The sequence below is a fragment of the Tasmannia lanceolata genome, unplaced genomic scaffold, assembly GCF_043159265.1.
Source record: "Tasmannia lanceolata isolate RefF3 unplaced genomic scaffold, GAP_Taslan_0.1 ptg000013l, whole genome shotgun sequence".
NCBI lineage: Eukaryota > Viridiplantae > Streptophyta > Magnoliopsida > Canellales > Winteraceae > Tasmannia > Tasmannia lanceolata.
The window spans coordinates 11,781,926-11,801,903 of NW_027518690.1; the positions used below are offsets into that span (position 1 = coordinate 11,781,926).

General features: G+C 40.6%; 1 protein-coding gene and 1 non-coding gene across 2 annotated transcripts in view; one reads left to right on the forward strand and one right to left on the reverse strand.

The window, feature by feature from the left end:
* Nucleotides 1-642: 642 nt before the first annotated feature.
* Nucleotides 643-19,978, forward strand: part of LOC143889794 (ethylene-responsive transcription factor-like protein At4g13040) — a 32,860-nt gene continuing 13,524 nt past the window's right edge. The window contains exons 1-3 of the mRNA XM_077394146.1: nt 643-872; nt 8,238-8,297; nt 8,806-8,945. Coding sequence (XP_077250261.1) covers nt 8,255-8,297; nt 8,806-8,945 — 183 coding nt within the window. The 5' untranslated portion in view covers nt 643-872; nt 8,238-8,254. The remainder of the gene's footprint in view (nt 873-8,237; nt 8,298-8,805; nt 8,946-19,978) is intronic.
* Nucleotides 9,230-9,426, reverse strand: LOC143891494 (U2 spliceosomal RNA). Its single transcript, XR_013255375.1, has one exon. It is a non-coding gene; the product is annotated as a U2 spliceosomal RNA (small nuclear RNA).

The window sequence follows — 19,978 nt, forward strand, 5'->3', positions numbered from 1 at the left end:
TTGCAAAAATTGATGATCAAAGATTTGTGTTATGTAACTTACCAATACATCACAAGTTCCATAACTAATGGAATGCATCAAGCAAGGCCTTTTATACTCGGGTTGGATCCCACTTAGTCCAATACGCAGGCCCTCACTCAGGACAGTAACATTCTACCACGTCTCCGTTTCTGCCGTCCTCGATGGCCCACTCTATAAGTGACGTGGTGGCTCCTATGAAACCAAATGTTACGTACTTACCAATATGACAATGGAGCTGATAGAATGTGTCAAGCAAGGTTCTTAAAAACCTGTCCCATGCCGGGCTAGGTTTCACCCAATCCCATACCTAGGTAGGCCGCACTCAAGACCCTCAGGACGCTTTACAATTTCAATTTGCTTATCACAAAAGCCCAGATCACAAAACCGTTATCTAATTACACCTCCAAGAATGACAAATCAAGAGTTGAGAAATTAGGGCTCTCGTAGCGTGTACGAGATAGAGAAAAAGGCAAACGAAATGAAATGCAGATACAGCGGCAGAAGAATCAGGGATATTTTAGTACAAAGGGAAACTGGGAGACCATAATACGCGGGTAGTTGAGGTAGAGGGTAGTTTTGAGATTATACCAACCTCTCTCTCTCTCTCTCTCTCTCTCTCTCTCTCTCATACACACAAGATAGAAACAAGATAGAAACAAAGACCGAGGGAAAATAAAAATAAAAAGAAGGTGGTGGTAGATGCGACCCTCTCTTTCTCATAACCCTCGCCACCTTTGCCTTCATTAGCATGCCTCAAAGACCCCTTCCATATTGACCAGATTTTCTCAATTACCCTCTTTATTTTCCCTCAGTTTTTACCATTCTCTGGTCTTTGGCTTCTTCAACACCAGGTATGAACAGTTTCTCTGCTTTCATGGGGTTTTCTGTTATTCTCCCTTTGCATGAACGTGGGTTTTGTAGGTTGTGGTATTTGGGGTTTTCTGGGTCCCACTTAGTCTTATGCCTAAACAGGCCCCCACTCAGGACCTTAACATTTTCAGAGGAGAGATTGGGAATTTTTGTTTCTATGGATTTCTTTTTGGTGTATCTTTGTTGGGTTTTTTTATGGTATTCTTAATTTTCAATGTTTTTGGGGTTCTGACTTGATTGGTTGATTCTATATAAGTATTGTGACTATTGTCTTTGAAGTGTTTTGAGTTTTGGATGAGTTAAGGTTTTGTCACCCTATTTGTTTGTTAAGGCCAGGACAGAGACAATGCAAGTGGTTTGTGGTTATACCGTGTTTTCGCCGCACATTTGTTGTGATATATGTGATATACGTTGGAATAGGAGAAGGAGATTAGACCAGTGAGATGAATAGATGGAAACTGTTTAAGGACACTTCTGATGTTTCATGACTTTTTTTTATAGGTGTCCCAGCAATTAGGCATATTCATTTACTTTTGTGACTCGTAATCTATGTAATCTGGCCAGCGACCTTCATATTAAGTCTAGAATCTGAGGCCATGGCATTCTTCTGTTTGATGTTGGTAACATAGTTTATAATCCTGTTCAGGATTCATCAGAACTCGAGTTATTCTATTAATTTTGCTCCACCTCCCCTCCCTAGAGATTTAGACACCTGTTCAGACCGATTTTCAATGTGTTTAATGTGTTGGAGTGTAGATTATCTCATGATCACAGATAAGGCAATGCTGATGTGGATTGGCTTGCAAATTTTGGTGTTTCGAATCCCGGTTTGATGGTGTGGCATGTGTTACCAGTTTTTTTTTTTTAGAATTCTTGTTGTTTTTGTTTTAGGGGCTTTGCCTTCTTTTTTTTATTTTTTAAAATTCTCAGTTGTCCAAACAAATTGTAAACCGTTTGGAACTCTTTGAGATGAAGTGATTCATCAGAAGTCTATCTTCAGCTGATACATGCTAAAGAAATGAACTTCAGTCCAATACTTTCACACACTGTCTGCTATGTCTCATTTTACTGCCAATCACTTTGATATTTGCCTTCATTCTTTTCAACCACGACTCACTTCTAACAGCCTTCTATTTCTGCATGTTCTTACATGTTTCTACTTCTCACCTTATTGTTATCCCCATCCTCTGTCTCATGCCTTTTATTCACCTTTGCTCACTTTTAGATATCTCCCATGTCTACCTTTTTTTGTGTAAATTCTTTTACACACTACATTCTCCATGCAGAGTTTGTTGATTCTGTACCAGACCCGTAAATAATCTGGGAAAAAAATCCTTCATATGCATCTTCCACTTGTTAGTAAATTAGAAATTCTCCTCAGGGCATGCCCAAAACATGGAATGCAAAAAACCTATCACCTGCTTTTCAAAAAAAGAAAGAAAGATTGAATACCGGTCACCTACATTTAACTTCCGAGGAACACCCACACACTCGGAGAAAATTAGCTTATCTGGTTTAGTCTACTGAGAACACCTTTCTAATTATCTATCAAGTGTTCATATGGTGTAAAGACCCATATTTTAATATTGCACATTAATTAAATCACTTAAGTTTTACTAATGGTACCCTATTAAGATGCACTAAACCAAGTAAAGAAAACTGTAACGACCCGGCTTCCGTTGCCTGAGGTATTTTTTTTTTTTAAAAGGCCATTAGATAACAAATGGCGGAAGCAATAATTAAAACTTAATAACATAAAACCTTGCCATAAATATTCGCTCTTAACAATTAAATCATAACAATTAAAACAAATCCTTATTAACTACGACTCTCGGTTATGACAACTGTGTCAAACCGAACACAAGACTCCAACTTTCCCCTTTCCCGCATGGGTTTCGTCAAATATCTTCATTAGCAAACGCTCCTTCCTCTTCACTTACAATTCCTGTAGGATAAGTGGGTTAAAAGCAAGTAAAGAAAACTCCCAAAATAATGAAATTAAGCGACATGAATCTACAACACAATATTTTCTACAATAATGAAACAATAATAAAACATGACACAGTAACAATCTTTTATTCGATAATAACAAAACGATTTAACTGCAACATACAAAGCGTAGCATGTATTTTAAATGTTCTCCCCTTTTTCCCCAATGATCTGCGGTGGCTTTCTAGCCTGGCCGGTGATCATTGACCATCAAGGACCCTCCGTTCCCTAATGGAACGTGATCCACTTTAGGATTTCAATCGGTTCACCACGAGGGTTCCTCCCAATGCATCGCCCACCAGCTGTCGTACGCTCTCAGACTGGTTGGCTTTTGGCTTTTCGCCCAAGGTTGGATCTAAGGGTTCTCCTTAGTCCTCCCTCCCATTATTCCAAATTCTAAATATATGTACGCTTATTTTACAACAAAACTTTTCTTTACAAGCATTATCAAAATTCACAATTATTTTCCAATTCCAAACAATTATCTATTTACACATGCTTGATTATCCGTATCATTACTATACAAAATAAAATGTTAAAGTCATATCAAAATTAATAGCATTATTAAGCGAGTAATCAGAACTTGCCTTGATGCTTGGCGCTCGAAAAAACGGCGATCCCTAAATGAAAAAGCACAATATTCAACCTGAGCAGTGTCACACACATACAATGTCATAGATGTATACAAAAAGGTTCACGGGTTCTAGGAAATAAATAATCCGGATTGAATTAAGATGTTTTGGAGTTGAGAGAAAAAGTGGCTATGGATGAAGGCTGGAGATAAGGGTTTGGGCATGGAATCAACGTGGGTGTGGGTCTTTGTTAAATTATGTTTGAAGGTTTGAATATATTCCAAGAATGGTTGCACGGCTCACACCAAGGATGATCCAACCGTCCAATTGATGGGGCTCACACTAATGATGATCTAACCGTCCAATTGATGGGCCGTCCAATTGATGGGGCTCACACCAATGATGATCTAACCGTCCAATTGATGGGCCGTCCAATTGATGGGGCTCACACCAATGATGATCTAACCGTCCAATTGATGGGCCGTCCAATTGATGGCCAAGTTATCCAAAATTAGACAAACAAAATGGGAACCCACCTGTCGGGTTGCATATACTCAAGCACATATCGGGTTGCATATACTCACAGTACTCTAGTCATTAAAAGGTATAGCATAAAGTGGAAATTATAACATTAAAAATATGGCAGCGACAATATCAGAAGGAATGATATAGTCACCCACTGTTTCTACCCAAGCCACCCCTTGTAGTGGAAATACATTAAAGGGAGGTGGTCTAGGGAAGAAAAAGGGGCTGATATATATCACTATCCTTTTATGCATATCTTCTTTAACTCTATTTCTCTCTTTTCCTCACCTCTCTGTTTTTGGGTTCCTGGGCTGAATTTGTGAAAGGTTGATAACATAAAAAAAATCTGAATACTTACTTGAAATTGAAGATTGAAAAGGTAAGCCTAACTCTCTATCTTCCACTTCTTATTCTTCTCTTCTTCTTCTTCTCGATTTTCTGATTCTCTGTTTTTTTTTTTTATAAGAGCGCAAGCACAGTGGGGAAAAACCCACGAGGATGGGTTTTTATAAAACCCACAAACTTGCATTTACACTGAAATTATTAACCATAATTAGATTTAAATTTTTAAACCTACCTTAATAAAGAGGCCCACAAACTTGCATTTACACTGAAATTATTAACCATAATTAGATTTAAATTTTTAAACCTACCTTAATAAAGAGGCCCACAAACTTGCATTTACACTGAAATTATTAATCATAATTAGATTTAAAATTTTAAACCTACCTTAATAAAGAGGCCCACAAACTTGCATTTACACTGAAATTATTAACCATAATTAGATTTAAATTTTTAAACCTACCTTAATAAAGAGGCCCACAAACTTGCATTTACACTGAAATTATTTATTAAATAAAGTAATTACGGGGAAAATATGGTTTAGTGCATCTTAATAGGGTACCATTAGTAAAACTTAAGTGATTTAATTAATGTGCAATATTAAAATATGGGTCTTTACATATGGGTGCCTCAACTACACTCATTTTCAGGAAGCCTTTGTATTATATGGCATAATGTAATAGCATCGGCGCCCTGATTCTACTTTAAGCGTCACATTTCTTCTCCTTTTGTTCCACTTCTTCCATCCCGCTCTACACCTTTTGTCAAAGAAGTATTTAGGGAAAATTTCTCCTGAAGAATTTTTCCTTTGACAAACGAGGTTGCCGTTGTTTGGTTTCCTCAAAACCCCCAGAAGGAAGAACCTTACATGACTTTTTCTATGAAAATTTTCATTGTCATGCTATTATATTTTCTCTTATTATTTTTTTTTTTTGTCAAATGTTAATATCTCTAGCCTGGTAAGGTGGCACACATGTACATGATCTAAACCGTTCATTTGGTGAGTCTCCCATCATGATGGGAGCCCAAAGTCGACAATGATCCACAATGCTCAATAATTCTCAAATTGGGTTGTTAAGATTATCGAATTGGTGTAGTTTTTGGGCTATTGCCAACTTCCCTGAAAGTTCTATTTCTGTTTGGTTGTTTTTATTGAAAAAAATCGTGAAAAAATAGCTCTTAGCTGAACAAATCTTCTCCATGAATTTTTTTCCTACATCCTAATGACTCCTTAAGGTAATACCAAGTAGTTGTCTTAGAATAATGGTTCCACTTCCTAATGACTCCTTCAAGGTTAACAAGTATGTTATTTTTCCACACCCATGCATTTTCAATTCCGCATAATGCCATTGTACTAGGTTCTGGTGATGTGGTGGTTTCCCTTTGAGAAGTCACCATGAAAAGCTTGTGTAGTGTGGAAGTGGCTGGCACTCCTATCTCTATATGTATGTACGTGAGCATGTATGTATGTATCTTTTTAGCATCACACTGAATGAGAAAACCTTAAAAACCCATTTGACCTAGCAGTTAGGAACATTTATTTGCCTTGGCACCAGTGAGCCCCATATAGTCTAGCAGTGCACCCCCAAGTCAATGATCCTGATCACTACACACATGTTGAATGTGTACAGTGTGGCTTGCGAGGCTCCAAAATGTTGGAGAAAGAGGGGTGGAGGAGTGGTGATGCTCTTTAGACAACCAACCTTTCCTTTTGTCCTGAAGTTTGGGTTTGCTTGAATTGTATGGGTTGTAATAGTCGCAAATGTACCCATATCTAGGCACCGGTAAAACTTTGGGTATACCATTGTAGAAGTAGCTTTTATTTACTTTATCAAACATAATCACATATATAATTAAATGCTTTCAAGTTTCTAGTATGTGCGGTGCCTCCTCCATATAAAGGTTTTAAATTTCAGTTTCGGTGGAAATTTTGGTGGAAATCTTGTAAAATCATGTAAACGTACGGAAACACATTCAAATGATGAATTTTTTAATCTTTAAAAAATACATATGCAAATGATGAAATTTTAAGATGGAACTTTGGGAAGTTCTAGAGTAAGCACAAATACATACATAGAAAACATCACAGAAGCAACAAACCAACCATAATAGCTTAATCACATCGAACACATAATGACATGCATTGTCGCACATGTCTATAACAATAAAGTCAATAAAGAAGTACATTGTAATCGAGTCTAAGAAAGTACAATGACCAAGTACAATGACTTGTCTTCCTTCTAAGGACCTCAACTCTATGTCAATGCCACATAAAGTTACGAGGTATTATTGATACCATGCTGCTATGACATCCCATGCACAAGATATGGTTTCTTTGTTCTGCAGTTCAATGATGTTGCCTGCCAAATATCATTTTCTACATTAAAGAAATGAAATGAATTGGAATTCAGATAATATCTTTCCATTTTATGTCGTTTCGACTATTTCGGTCGAATTTCGGCCAAATTTTGGGACTTTCGATCAAATTTCCGGGATTTCGGTTGGAAATAATGAATTTCGGGGAAATAATGATATGAATGGAATCATGTAGATTTCATTTCGGTGGGGATGGAAATGGAAACATTTCGGGGAACTTTAAAACCATGCTCTATATCACATGCTATCTTCGATCGTCAACAGTTGCTAACAAAGCCAGGTCATAACTGCATCACAAAGAAAAGTTTCAACTTGTAGGATTCCCAACCACTCATATTGACTTTGGTGCTCACCCTTTGTTTTGAATACCCACCGAAAACTCTCTTTTAGATATATTGATAACCCTCATCTCATCATTTCCTACTGTTCTACTAACTTGTTGATGTGATGTAGAAATATCTCAACAACAATCGTAGTCAAGCTTCCTCACTTCCTATTTGTCCCATCTTTATCATCATTGGAGGATCATGATGATAAATGATAGCTTATGTGTTTTTTGATTCTTTCAAAAAGGCTGCAGGTCATCCTGGATGTAGAAGGGGCTCTAGCCTCTAGGTAATGCTATGGCATTCGTCTGAATCTGTTTTTTTTTTTTAGCCAGAAAGTGGAAAACTCAGATGTAGTGTCGAGCCTGCAACCTCTCTTCTGCTATAAAATGACCTAAACTAATATTACTTGATTCACTCAATACCATGTCGTATTGAGACTTGAGAGCCGGTATGCCCAAACCAGCTCGTAACACAGTTCACTATAATAACCCAAAATATTACCAAAGACGATGCAAGCTTGTACACTAGCAAATAGAAGTCAACCGAATAAGCCCACCTGTAACGAACCGGGTTTGTATAAAGGTTGTGAACCACAAACCATGAACCTGAACCTGAACCATTTGAACCGATGAACAAGGTAACATAGACCTTGTTCCTAACCTTTATATGAAAGTTTCAGGAAAAAGGTAACATAGACCTGAACCACTGCACCTTTCAATATTTGTGTGATCTGGATGGTGTTGTACATGGAAATCAGCTTGTTATATGCTTTTGGTTGATCAAGAATTCTGAAACATGTCAATATGGCAATGTTGTTTGTATTATTATGTGTTGTTTATTAGAGATGTCGTTTTGAATGTTCTTATTTCTTTTTACCTGTGATATTTTTAGCCATCAAAGCAGAGTTCTTATTTCCTTTTACTTGTCAAATATGTATAGCCATCAAATCAGAGTAATTTTATGCTCTCTAGACATTGAAGAACACAGGTTCATTCTGAGACCGCATAATGTTAGACCTTAGCTATTTGACTCAGATATGCATTCTTTGTTTTTTTTTGGTACTTGGTAATAGCAAATCCCCTAGGACTGATTAGCTTTCACATGTTTGGGTTCATTGATCTAAAATTATAAATTGCCTTCCTTTTGTGTTTCAAAAATTACAGGCAGTTGATGGTTTTGCACATCTACTGAAGTATTTTCTGTTGTTTGTTAGGGAGACTAAAATCAGTCATGGTGAGCATAAGGAGACGTAAACTTTTGGGACTTTGTTCTGGTATACTCAAATCAACATCATATCAACATCAATTTCTGTTTTGTATTTTGATTCCATGAGTTGTTATTGTATTGTACATCAGATCCTTCTGTCTACTGTTTTTTTCTTCCATAGACCTTATAATGCCTATTGCCTTATTCCACAATTGATTGCTGGTGAAATGGAATGAGTATCATCAGAGGTTTTGGTGACTTCTTGATACGAAGCTTCTTTTTCCAATAACTACTTTTACATATTGGAAAAAGGCATCGAGAATAAAGGAAGAAACCAATGCAGAGGATTTATTTCGCATAATGGGTGGTTCTAATATCGCCTATTATTAGGACTATCTGGATCCCTCTTATTAAATTATGTGTTTCACTGCCTTGCACAACAATATGCTCATTCATTCTTGTATTGAACTTTTTGATGAATTAGCAATGAATTACCTTGGTGTCTTATTTCACATCTTGCATTTTTATGCTTGAAATCAACACATTGTTTAAGATCTTTTGATTGGTATCTGCAGGAAGAAATTCTTTCTTGGTTCAGTTTCCTAGGTTTAGCGAGATTGGAAATGCTTCAGAAAATATTTCTCATGGTGCCAAATGGGCCAAATCACTCAGTGTGCATCCTAAACCTTCATTTGATTTTGGCGAGCAAAAGCAGGTAAGTGGGTTTAATTTACCTATCATTATGCTTTTCTTGATATCTTTTACCATAAGTTTATAATACATTCCTCTTGCAGATAGCTCATTTATATTTACTAATATGCATTTAATCTAGCATCATATTGTTTAACAGGTTGAGTATAAACTGTGAACGGCCAAATAAATAAATTTTCAAAAAAAAAAAAAGTTTTACAGGCTTACCTAAAATGTTCCATATGATCTATCTGTGTTGGTAACAAACGTTCTTGTATTTATTTATTTTTTTGAAAATTATATGGAAAAATGGGGTGCGCCAGGCCCGTGCAATAGTGCAACGCATGGGCGACGTGTGAGTACCCCCAGCAGCAAGCTACTGGTAATGGGCCCTCCCCACAAAAAAATAGATTAATATCTTGTGGTCCGATGGACCACGTATCAGATATTAAACTGATAAGAACAGATACCACAATTGATCATAGCCAAAAGGCCGAGAAAGGTATGGACCTTCTTGTATTTATAAATTCATGAATTCATCTATTAGGCTTCGTTTTGAACTCTGAGGGCACGAATCCTTGAGTCCATTATGTCACCCTTTGTTTCGTACTTTGGTTAGCTAATTTGTGAAGCTATTGGCCTTTTGACTAATATGCAGGTGTCTATAGTACAACGCCTAATATTTTCTTATATTATATAGATTAATATTGATGCAGGGATTCACAGAAGAAAAAAAAAAAAACTTTCGCCCTTGATTCCTCTATTCCTAAAAGACCTAAATTCACCCGTGATATTGACGAAGGGGTTCGCCCAAAAAAAAATCATCATTGATTCCTCTGTTCCTAAAAGACCAAAATCTACCGAAATAAGTGAGGCCCAAAGTGCTTTTGACTTACTAAAACTCAAAATCATTGTTCATCAACATATTAGTACAATTTCACAAAAATAGGGCCCCGAAAAACATAATTTACCCTATGATACCCAAATATGGTTATTGATAAGGGCACGGTTGCGGGGCGGAGATGCGGTGACATTTCTTGAAATCCAATATGCGGGTACGGCTTGCGGGTCCCATGCCATGAGATAAGACACACTGACACACACACAACATATGTAAATAAAAATTAGAAAATCCTAACTAGGGGAGTGCTACTGTGTTCACTTTTGGACATATTATGATTTTTCCTTTATTGTTTGGACAAACCATACATGATATTTTTTGCTTTCTAAATAGAAGTCTTGTGCATTTTAACCTTTTTGACCTTTTATTTTCACTCCTTTTGTCCTCAACATCTTTGTTCTCTCCTCCACACCAAGATTATCATCCTACACGTACAATCATGGTGGCGATTTGCTTCACTAGAATCACCTCTCCTCTCCTCACCGTAACAATAATGAAAATCTTAGATGGCCGCCATGTTCCTCTTGGTTACCTTTGATGAGCATGTCCTTTCTCTTGACACGCCATGTAAAAGTGCACCAAAAGCTCTGTTGCAAGGGTTTTAGGGGTACTGGCCTCTTATATAAGGTCCCCCACAATCACTTTAATCAGCCACAAGAAAAGCCATATTGCGGTGGGGTGGGGGTGGGAAGCTGTAACCGTGAGGGTTATTGTCATGCAAGCAAAGAAAAACGGATTAGTATGCGAGGCTCCCTATCAAGTACCGTGAGCGTACTTACCTCCTCATCTAAGGTTCCCCACAATCACTTTAATTGGCCACAAGAAAAGCCATATGGCAGTGGGGAACTTAGACCGGTCAAAATGGTGAACTAGAGAGTTGCTTTCTGCTAATGTTCGCCTTTATTTTTGCACATTCTATATGTAACCCTTCATTCTTGAATAAATATTTATGTTAACTGTGAAAGGAAAAAGAAATTTGTGTGATTTCAGCTTCCAAGGACTGAGAATTGGATAATCTCTCAGGATGAAGAAGATTTGATCTGTCTTGATTAAAATTTGATTGATCTTTTGTCAAATCAGATATAAAAAATCCCAAGTGGTTGATTAAATGTTTACTCCTCTCACTGTGTGCGTGAGGAGGTATAGTAAGCCTGAAACTTCATAGCAGCAATCTTTAGTTGATAAATCTCTGCATCATTTCTAGTCAATAGCTTGGCTAGGTTAGGGGTGTCGAAAGAATCTTTGGCTCTATTTGACTCTCTTCCCCCTTGATTTCTGGTGCTTTTCTGGATCTTGTTCTTTCTATGTTTCTTTCCTCTCTTGTATCTGTGGAGCCCCGCGCGGGATCCGATAGCCCGCACCCACGGGTGTGTTGTAGGCATTGCCGACTGTTTGTTAGCGTTTGCTCGATTCAAGTGTGTTGTATTTGATTTTTCTTGCTTTTCTGTAAACTAAGGATAAGAAGGTCCGAATTTTACTAAATAGGGATTGACCAGAGTCGCCACCTAGGTTAGGGCCTAGGACCCATGAATGACTCTGCGAACTAAGTCCGCGTTCCGATGAGATTGGGTTAGTTGCCTGGTTACGAGAACGGAAGGTGTTAGGCACCGTTCTCGCCTGATTAAAACTAGTCTTTATATTTGAGAACTTATTTAAATGCTAACTAAAAGGGGTTAAAAGTGTTTATTAAAAGGAAATTGACTGACCTAATGTGTTTTATTTTAGCCGTTCACAGTTTATACTCATGTGGGCAAGGAGTTTCAGTCCTAAATGCCTAGCTAGAATGCCTAAATGCCTAGCATGGATCTTATGTATCTGAGTATGGTTTGATTGAGTTTGAGGATTGGAGGTTGATTGAATGCTAGTGAGAATATGCCTAAAATGCTGGTTTTATATGATCCTAGAACTAATGCATGGAATCCTAATGAGCCTAAGCTAAGGCTAAGATTTGAGGTGGAGGATTGGATGTCCTCGATTTCAGGATTCTAGGTGAAGGGTTTCTAGGATAAGGTATCCTATTTTTGGGATTGGGGAGTTGGGATAAAGTATCCTGGTTTTGGGTTCTAGGATTGGATGTCCTAGATTTAGGATCTAGGATTAGGTATCCTAGGCTTGGGTTCTAGGTTTAGGTATCCTAGGTTAGGGTGTCCTAGATTTGGATTAGGATTTCCTAAGGTTTTGGGTTCCTAAGGGGATCGATTTTCCTAGGAATTCGATTTTCCAAAGAATTGGGATTTCCAGGGATTTTGATTTTCCAAGGAGGGCTTTTCTAAGGATTTAAAATTCCCAAACACTTTGGTTTTTCAAAGAATTGGAATTTCCAAGGATTTGGATTTCCTAGTCACTTTGGTTTTCCAAAGAATTGGATTTTCCAAAGATTTGGAATTTGCAAACACTTGGGTATTCCAAAGAATTGGAATTCTCAAGGATTTGAAATTCCCAAACACTTTGGTTTTCCAAAGAATTGGAATTTTCAAGGATTTGGAATTCCCAAACACTTTGGTTTTCCAAAGAATTGGAATTTCCAAGGACTTGGATTTCCAAATAACTTTGATTTCCCTAAGAATTGGAATTCCCAAGGACTTTGATGTCCCAAAGAATTGGAATTTCGAAGGACTTGGAATTGGTTTTGGTGAGTTTCTAACTCAGATGGACTCTGGGGGACTCTGGTTGTGCAACTGGGTCACTCTCTAAGCACTCTGGTGTCTGTTGGTTCATTCTAGGAGACTGTTTAGTGTATTTCAGGAGTTTTCTGATGTACTCTGCGTCATTCCAGAGGAACTCTGGGTTGACGCTGGGAACTCAGGGGGACTCTGGTTAATTCTAACTCCTAGGAGATGACTTTAGCGTAGCCATTTGGGTTCAAGGCCGAGAGGGCCATGGGGATTGGGTTGGGTTGGGTTAGGTTTGGTTCGAGTTGGGGTGGGGTTTGGGGTTTGGTTAAGAACACTCATTTGGGGTTTGGTTGGCGTGGGTTGGGTTCGGATGGGGTGGATTGGCGTTGAGTAGGGTCGGGTGGGGTGAAGTTTTGGGTTGAGGTTAGGTTGGGTAGGGGTCAGGTGGGGTGGGGTTTGGTGTGTGAGCTCGGGTATGGGTTGGGGTGGGGTCGGCTTGGGTAAGGGTTCAACTAGGAGTGGGTTGGGTTCGGGTAGGGGGCTGGGTTAGGGTGCAACTTGGGTTTTGCGTGAGGTGGGGGTCAACTTGGCGTGGGTTGGGTTAGGTTAGGGGTCTGTGTTAGGGTACAATTTGGGTTCGGTTTAGGGTGCGGTGAGGTTGCAAGTTGGGCTGGGTTTAGAGTGGGGTAAGGTCGGCTTGTGTAGGTGGTGCAACTTGGATTAGGTTTGGGGTGGGTTGGGGTCGGCTTGGGTTAGGGTAGGGGTTGAGGTACAACTTGGCGTGGGTTGGGGCTTGGTGTGGGTTCGGGTATGGGTAAAGGGGGTTGGGTTGGGTTGGGTTAGGGTAGGGGTCGGATTGGCATGGGGGTTTGCGTGAGTTCGGGTGGGGTAAGCGTAGGGGTAGGATTGGGGTGGGGGCTTAGCATGAGTTCAGGTGGGGTAAGGGTGGGGGTTGGAATGCAACCTAGAGTGGGTTGGGCTTCGAGTGGGTTTGGGTAGGTGTAGGGGTAGGGGTTGGGTCGGCTTGGGTTAGGGTAGGGGTCGGATTGGGTCGGATTAGGTTGGGTTGAGTTGGGTTAGGTTAGGTTGAGTTGGGTGCAACTTAGGTTAGATTGGCATGGGTTGGGGGAATAGGGTTGGGGTTTAACTTAGGGTTGGTTGGGCTTGGGGTTGGTTTGGGTAAGGGTATGGGTAGGGGTAGGCCTAGGCGTGGGGGTTGGGGTGAAACCTAGAGTGGGTTGGGCTTGGAGTGGGTTCGGGTAAGGGTAGGGTTAGGGATTGGCGTGGGTTCGGATAGGGGTAGCGTAGGGGTTGGGTACGAGGCGGCTTGGGTTGGGGTTAGAGGTAGGGGTTGGGATGCAACTTAGGGTGAGTTGGGCTGGGGACTAAGGGTGCAACTTGAGTCGGGTTTGGGGTGGGGCAATGGAAATCATAAAAATCATGGATGCTTAGTTGTCTCCTAGAAATCCAAGAGTGACATGATATTCATTGGGTTTCAAGTAGCTCTTACTGGTATTAGGCCTTCTTCTAAACAAGTCATGCCATTAAACCAATGAAGTGAGCAAACAACATTGACCAATCAAGCACCAGATAACATCATGGATTGAAGCAAACAGTGAGCAGTATTCACTTCTTGAACCATTGGCATGTGAGTCATTCAAATATACGTACAATATAAAATCCAACAATAGAAGAAACCGTACACAATATAAGTTAGTGGATGAATGCAGCCCATCTAGTTTGAGTCTTTGAAAGAGACAAACTTTTATTTAAACATGCGAGTCCTATTAGTAAAAGATGTTTAGCCAAATTTTGGAAACCTTCCGTTAATTTATTTTTCCGATCCTTTTGATTTTGCATTAAAGCCTTCCCAAGTTTGGTTAAAAAAATCTTCTATTCACAGCATTTCGATTTTGTGATCTTTTTTGTCTAGAAATTTCCACAAAAAATAAAATAAAAGAACTTGCACATTAAATTGCCTACCTCTTGTGAAGCTTGATGAATGCCCTTGATGAAAACCTTTGACGATGATGTTGATGCTAGCTTAGCGCACTCTTCCTCTTGTTGATGTTAGCTTAGCGCACTCTTCCTCTTGAATGATTTGAGAATTATCTTGGTCTTGAAGAAGAGCGTGCCAAATCAAGAACTTGAACCGAAAAAGGAAGGATTGACGCTTGTGTTGCTAGGCTTGAGGGGGCAAATGTACTAACCTTGGGGAAGACTATGGGATTATGGGGAGAATAGCGTAGTGGAAATTATAATGTGGAGAGCAAGCTATTGAATTCCTCCCTCAAGGGTTGGGGTTGGGTTCTATTTATAGGCCAAATCGGGGTCATTTTAAGTTTTTCACAGAGGTGATGGGGTGGAGGGTTAGGATTATTTTGGTTGGGATCCAATGGTTGAGAGGATCAAGAGAGGGAGGTAAATGCCACAATTGGCTAGCAAGGGATAAGCTTGCCACCTCCCCAAAGTGGTTTGATTTGGATGGCTCGGATGCAATCATCTAAGAGAGGGAACCATTGACGATCAAGATAAAAAATGGTAGGAAAATCCTTTCTGCTGTGCACATGGGGGAGAGAGAGAGAGAGAGAGAGAGAGAGAGAGAGAGAGAGTTAGTTGGATGGTCATCAAATGGATGGCTTAGATTAAATAATGATAGAAGAAATTGAGACAAATTTGAAGTTCGTTTGGGGGAGGAAGAGAGAGACAGAGACAGAGAGGGAGAGAAAGGGAGACGAAAAATGGGGTGGGGGGGTGGGGGGGGATCGTGGGAGAGAGAGAGAGAGGGGGTTCGGTTGGGAGTGGGGGAGAGAGTGGCCAATGGCCAACTCTCTCTCTCTCTCTCTCTCTCTCTCTCTCTCTCTCTCTTTCTTGATCTTATCTCTTTCCATTTTCTTCTCTCCTTTCTTGTGTGAAATGACAAGGTTGTCTCTAACCTTTATGAGAATTGCAGGAGTGCCTCATTTTATTTGCAAATGGCAAATCTACCCCTCCTTTATGGCTTTTAAACAGACCGATTTTGTCTTTCAAGGGACGACTTAGACGTGTTTTGATTGACTATCTTGAGATCATCTCTCGATTTGACGGTCAATATCGCATTTCTCTACAAACAATAAATGAGAATTGTTTGGACTAACGAGATTATGCCATGCGACACTCAAAGATGAAAAAACATTTTGCCTGGATAATGATTTTTCAGGAAAAATGAATCCAAGGAAAGTAAAACGATAAGGGAAATACTTTCCTGGAATAGAATTGTAAGAAAAATATCATCTTGATCTCCAATGCTCTATCTTTAATGAAAGCCATTGGTTTCCCAGATAATCTAAACCTTCGCATTCTTAGGCGATCAACGATCTAAACATTCCTGTCTTGATCATGGAGTTAAGATAAGACGGTCTCGACCGTCGGTTCATAGAACTACAGTCCAAAGTGATCCCAACTTGCCGATCATCTCTCAAAAAATGATCTTGGCTCTTGATCTTGCGATCATCGGTAATCCCTTATCCAATGCGGGCCCGGGCATGAGAAAAATAAGGAGGCGGGGTCACAAAGGGAGAGGAAAAATAGGAAATGGGAGGAACATGGCATGAAGATGATTCAGGGAGTCCTATAATACTAGGATCAACCCGAGAGCGAGGAGTTTAAGTAGAGTGTGACTTTTGATACGACCATGTCCTAAGATGTAAGGACTCCTACATTTTAGGAGTTTTCCAAATCACTCCGAAACGACTCGAGACATAGGACGTTCTTACGAAGACTGTCCTAAAATTTAGGAAACACCCTAACATGTAGGACTCTCCTACAATTTAGGAATTTTCCTAAAAATTCAGGAAACGGTCCGAAACGACTCAGATTGCTGAACATTCTTCCCCGGTTCGGAGCTTTATCCTAAAATGTAGGAACTACCCTAGAACGAAGGACTCTCTTAAAATTTAGAACTTTTCCTAAATTTTAGGAAATGATTCGAAATGACTCAGATTGCTGGACATTCTTCCCAGGCTCGAAGCTTTCTCCTAAAATGTAGGAACTACCCTAAAATGTAGGAGTCCTTACATCTTAGGACATGATTGGTATCAAAGAGTCCCACTCTACTTGAGACTCCTCGCTCTCCGGTCGATCCCAGTATTCTAGGACCCCCTGAATCATCTTCATGCCTTGTTCTTCCCATTTCCTATTTTTCCTCTCCCTTCATGACCCCGCCTCCTTGTTTTTCTCTCACCCGGGCCCGCATTGGATAAGGGATTACCGATGATCACAAGATCAAGAGCTAAGATCATTTTTTAAGCGATGATCGGCAAGTTGGGATCACTTTGGACGTAGTTCTATGAACCGACGGCCGAGACCGTCTTATCTCAACTTGATTATCAAGACGGGAATGTTTAGATTGCTGATCGCCTAAGAATGCAAAAGTTTAGATTATCTGTGAAATCAATGGCTCTCATTAAAGATGGAGCATTGGAGATCAAGATGATATTTTCCTTGGAATTCTTATTCCAGGAAAGCATTTCCCTTATCGTTTTACTTGGATTCATTTTTCCTGAAAAATCATTATCCAAGCAAAAAAATTTCTCATCTTTGAGTGCCACATGGCATAATTTCGTCGGTCCAAACAATTCCCATTTATTCTTTGTTGAGAAATGCGATCTTGACATTCAAATCGAGAGATGATCTCAAGATAGTCATTCAAAGCACATCTCAGCCGTCCCTTAAAAGACAAAATCACTCTATTTAAAAGCCGTAAAGAAGGGGTAGATTTGCCATTTGCAAATAAAACGAGGCATTCCCGCAATTCTCATAAAGGTTAGGGACAACCTTGTCATTTCACACAAGAAAGGAGAGAAGAAAATGTAAAGAGATAAGATCAAGAGAGAGAGAGAGTTGGCCATTCGCCACTCTCTCCCCCTCTCTCCAAGGTTTTAAATCTCGGTTTCGGTTTCGGTACGAAATTTCGGACGAAATCTTGTAAAAATTTCACCCGGAAATTTCCGAAACGTTTCACCTAAATTTCAAATTTCCGAAATTTCAGATGAAAATTTGTACTTCACCGAAATTTCCAAAATTTCACCGAAACGAAACGTTTCGGCGAAGTTTGGTACTTTTCCGACTCACTGTGAATTTCGTTTCATTTCCACCGAAACCGAAATATTTCGGCCGAAATTTAAAACCACGCCTCTCTCTCCCACAATACCCCCCACCCCCTATTTCGCCTCCCTCTCTCTCTCTCTCTTCGACCTCACTCTCTCTCTCTTCCTCCCCCAAACGAACTTCAAATATCTCTCTCAATTTCTTCTATCATCGTTTAATCTAAGTCATCCATTTGATGACCATCCAACTAACTCTCCCTCTCTCTCCTCCATCTCATTCTCCCATGTGCACGGCAGAAAGGATTTTCCTCCCATTTTTGTTTGATCTTGACCGCCCATGATTCCCTCTCTTAGATGATTGCATCCGAGCCATCCAAATCAAACCACTTTGGGGAGGTGGCAAGCTTATCCCTCGCTAGCCAATTGTGGCCTCTACCTCCCTCTCTTGATCCTCTCAACCATTGGATCCCAACCAAAACAATCCTAACCCTCCACCCCATCCCCTCTCTGAAAAACCTTAAATGACCCCGATTTGGCCTATAAATAGAATCCAACCCCAACCCTTGAGGGAGGAATTCAATTGCTTGCTCCCCCCATTATAATTTTTACTGGCCTATTCTCGTCATAATCCCATAGCCTTCCCCAAAGTTAGTACATTTGCCCCCTCTCAACCCACCCTCAAGTCTAGCAACACAAGGGTCAATCCTTCATTTTTCAGTTCAAGTTCTTGATTTTGCACACTCTTCTTCAAGTCCAAGATCATTCTCAAATCATTCAAGAGGAAGAGTGTGACTAAGCTATCATCATCATCATCGTCAAAGGTTTTCATCAAGGGCATTCATCAAGCTTCACAAGAGGTAGGCCATTTAATGTGCAAGTTCTTTTATTTTATTTTTTGTGGAAATTTCTAGATTGAAAATATTATAAAATCGAAATGCTCTGAATGGAAGATTTTTTAAACCAAATTTGGGAAGGCTTTAATGCAAAATCAAAAGGATTGAAAAAATAAATCAACAAAAGCTTTCCAAAATTTGGCTAAACATCTTTTACTAAGAGGACTCGCATGTTTAAATAAAAGTTTGTCTCTTTCAAGACTCAAACTGGATGGGCTGCATTCATCCACTAACTTATACTGTGGACGGTTTCTTCTATGGTTGGATTTTATATTGCAAGTGTATTTGAATGTCTCACATGCCAATGGTTCAAAAAGTGAATATTGCTCATTGTTTGCTTCAATCCATGATGTTATCTGGTGCTTGATTGGTCAATGATGTTTGCTCACTTCATTAGTTTAATGGCATGACATGTTTAGAAGAAGGCCTAATACCAGTAAGAGCTACTTGAAACCAAATGAATATCATGGCATTTTTGGATTTCTAGGTGACAACTAGGCATCCATGGTTTTTGTGATTTGCATTGCCCCATCCCAAACCCGACTCAAGTTGCACCCCTAGTCCCCCGCCCAACTCACCCTAAGTTGCATCCTAATCCCTAAGCGTAGCCCCTACCCAAGCCGTCTCGTACCCAACCCCAACCCCAACCCCAACCCCTACGCCTACCCGAACCCACGCCAACCCCTACGCTTACTCGAACCCACGCCAACCCCAACCCTCTCTAGGTTGCACCCCAACCCCCACGCTACTCCTACTCCTACTCCTACGCCAACCCCTACCCCTACCCTTACCCAAACCCTCGCCAAGCCCAACCAACCCTAATTTGTACCCCAACCCTATTCCCCAACCCATTCCAACCTAACCTATGTTGCACCCAACTCAACCTCACCCAACTCAACTCAACTCAACCTAACCTAACCCATCCCAACTCGAGCTAATCCAACCCCTACCCTAACCCAAGCTGACCCAACTATGCTACCCGAACCCAACCCAAGCCCACACACTCTAGGTTACATCCCAACCCCCACGCTTACCCTCCTGAACTCACCCAAACCCCCCAGTCCATGCCAATCCGACCCGTACCCTAACCAAAGCCGACCCAACCCCTAGTCCCACCCCACCCGAACTCACCTAAACCCCCTACCCCAATCCAACCCCTTCCCTAACCCAAGCCGACCCAACCCCTACCCGAACCCACCCCAAGCCCCAACCCACCCTAAGTTGTACCCAACCCCTACGCTAACCCAAACTGACCCAACCCACCCATGCCATGCCCACCCACTCTAGGTTGCATCCCAACCCCCACGCTTACCCCACCCGAACTCACCCAAACCCCGCCACCCCAATCCGCCGACCCAACCCCCAGTCCCACCCCACCCGAACTCACCTAAACCCCCTACACCAATCCAACCCCTTCCCTAACCCAAGCCGACCCAACCCCTACCCGAACCCACCCTAAGCCCCAACCCACCCTAAGTTGTACCCAACCCCTACGCTAACCCAAACTGACCCAACCCACCCACGCCATGCCCACCCACCCTAGGTTGCATCCCAACCCCCAC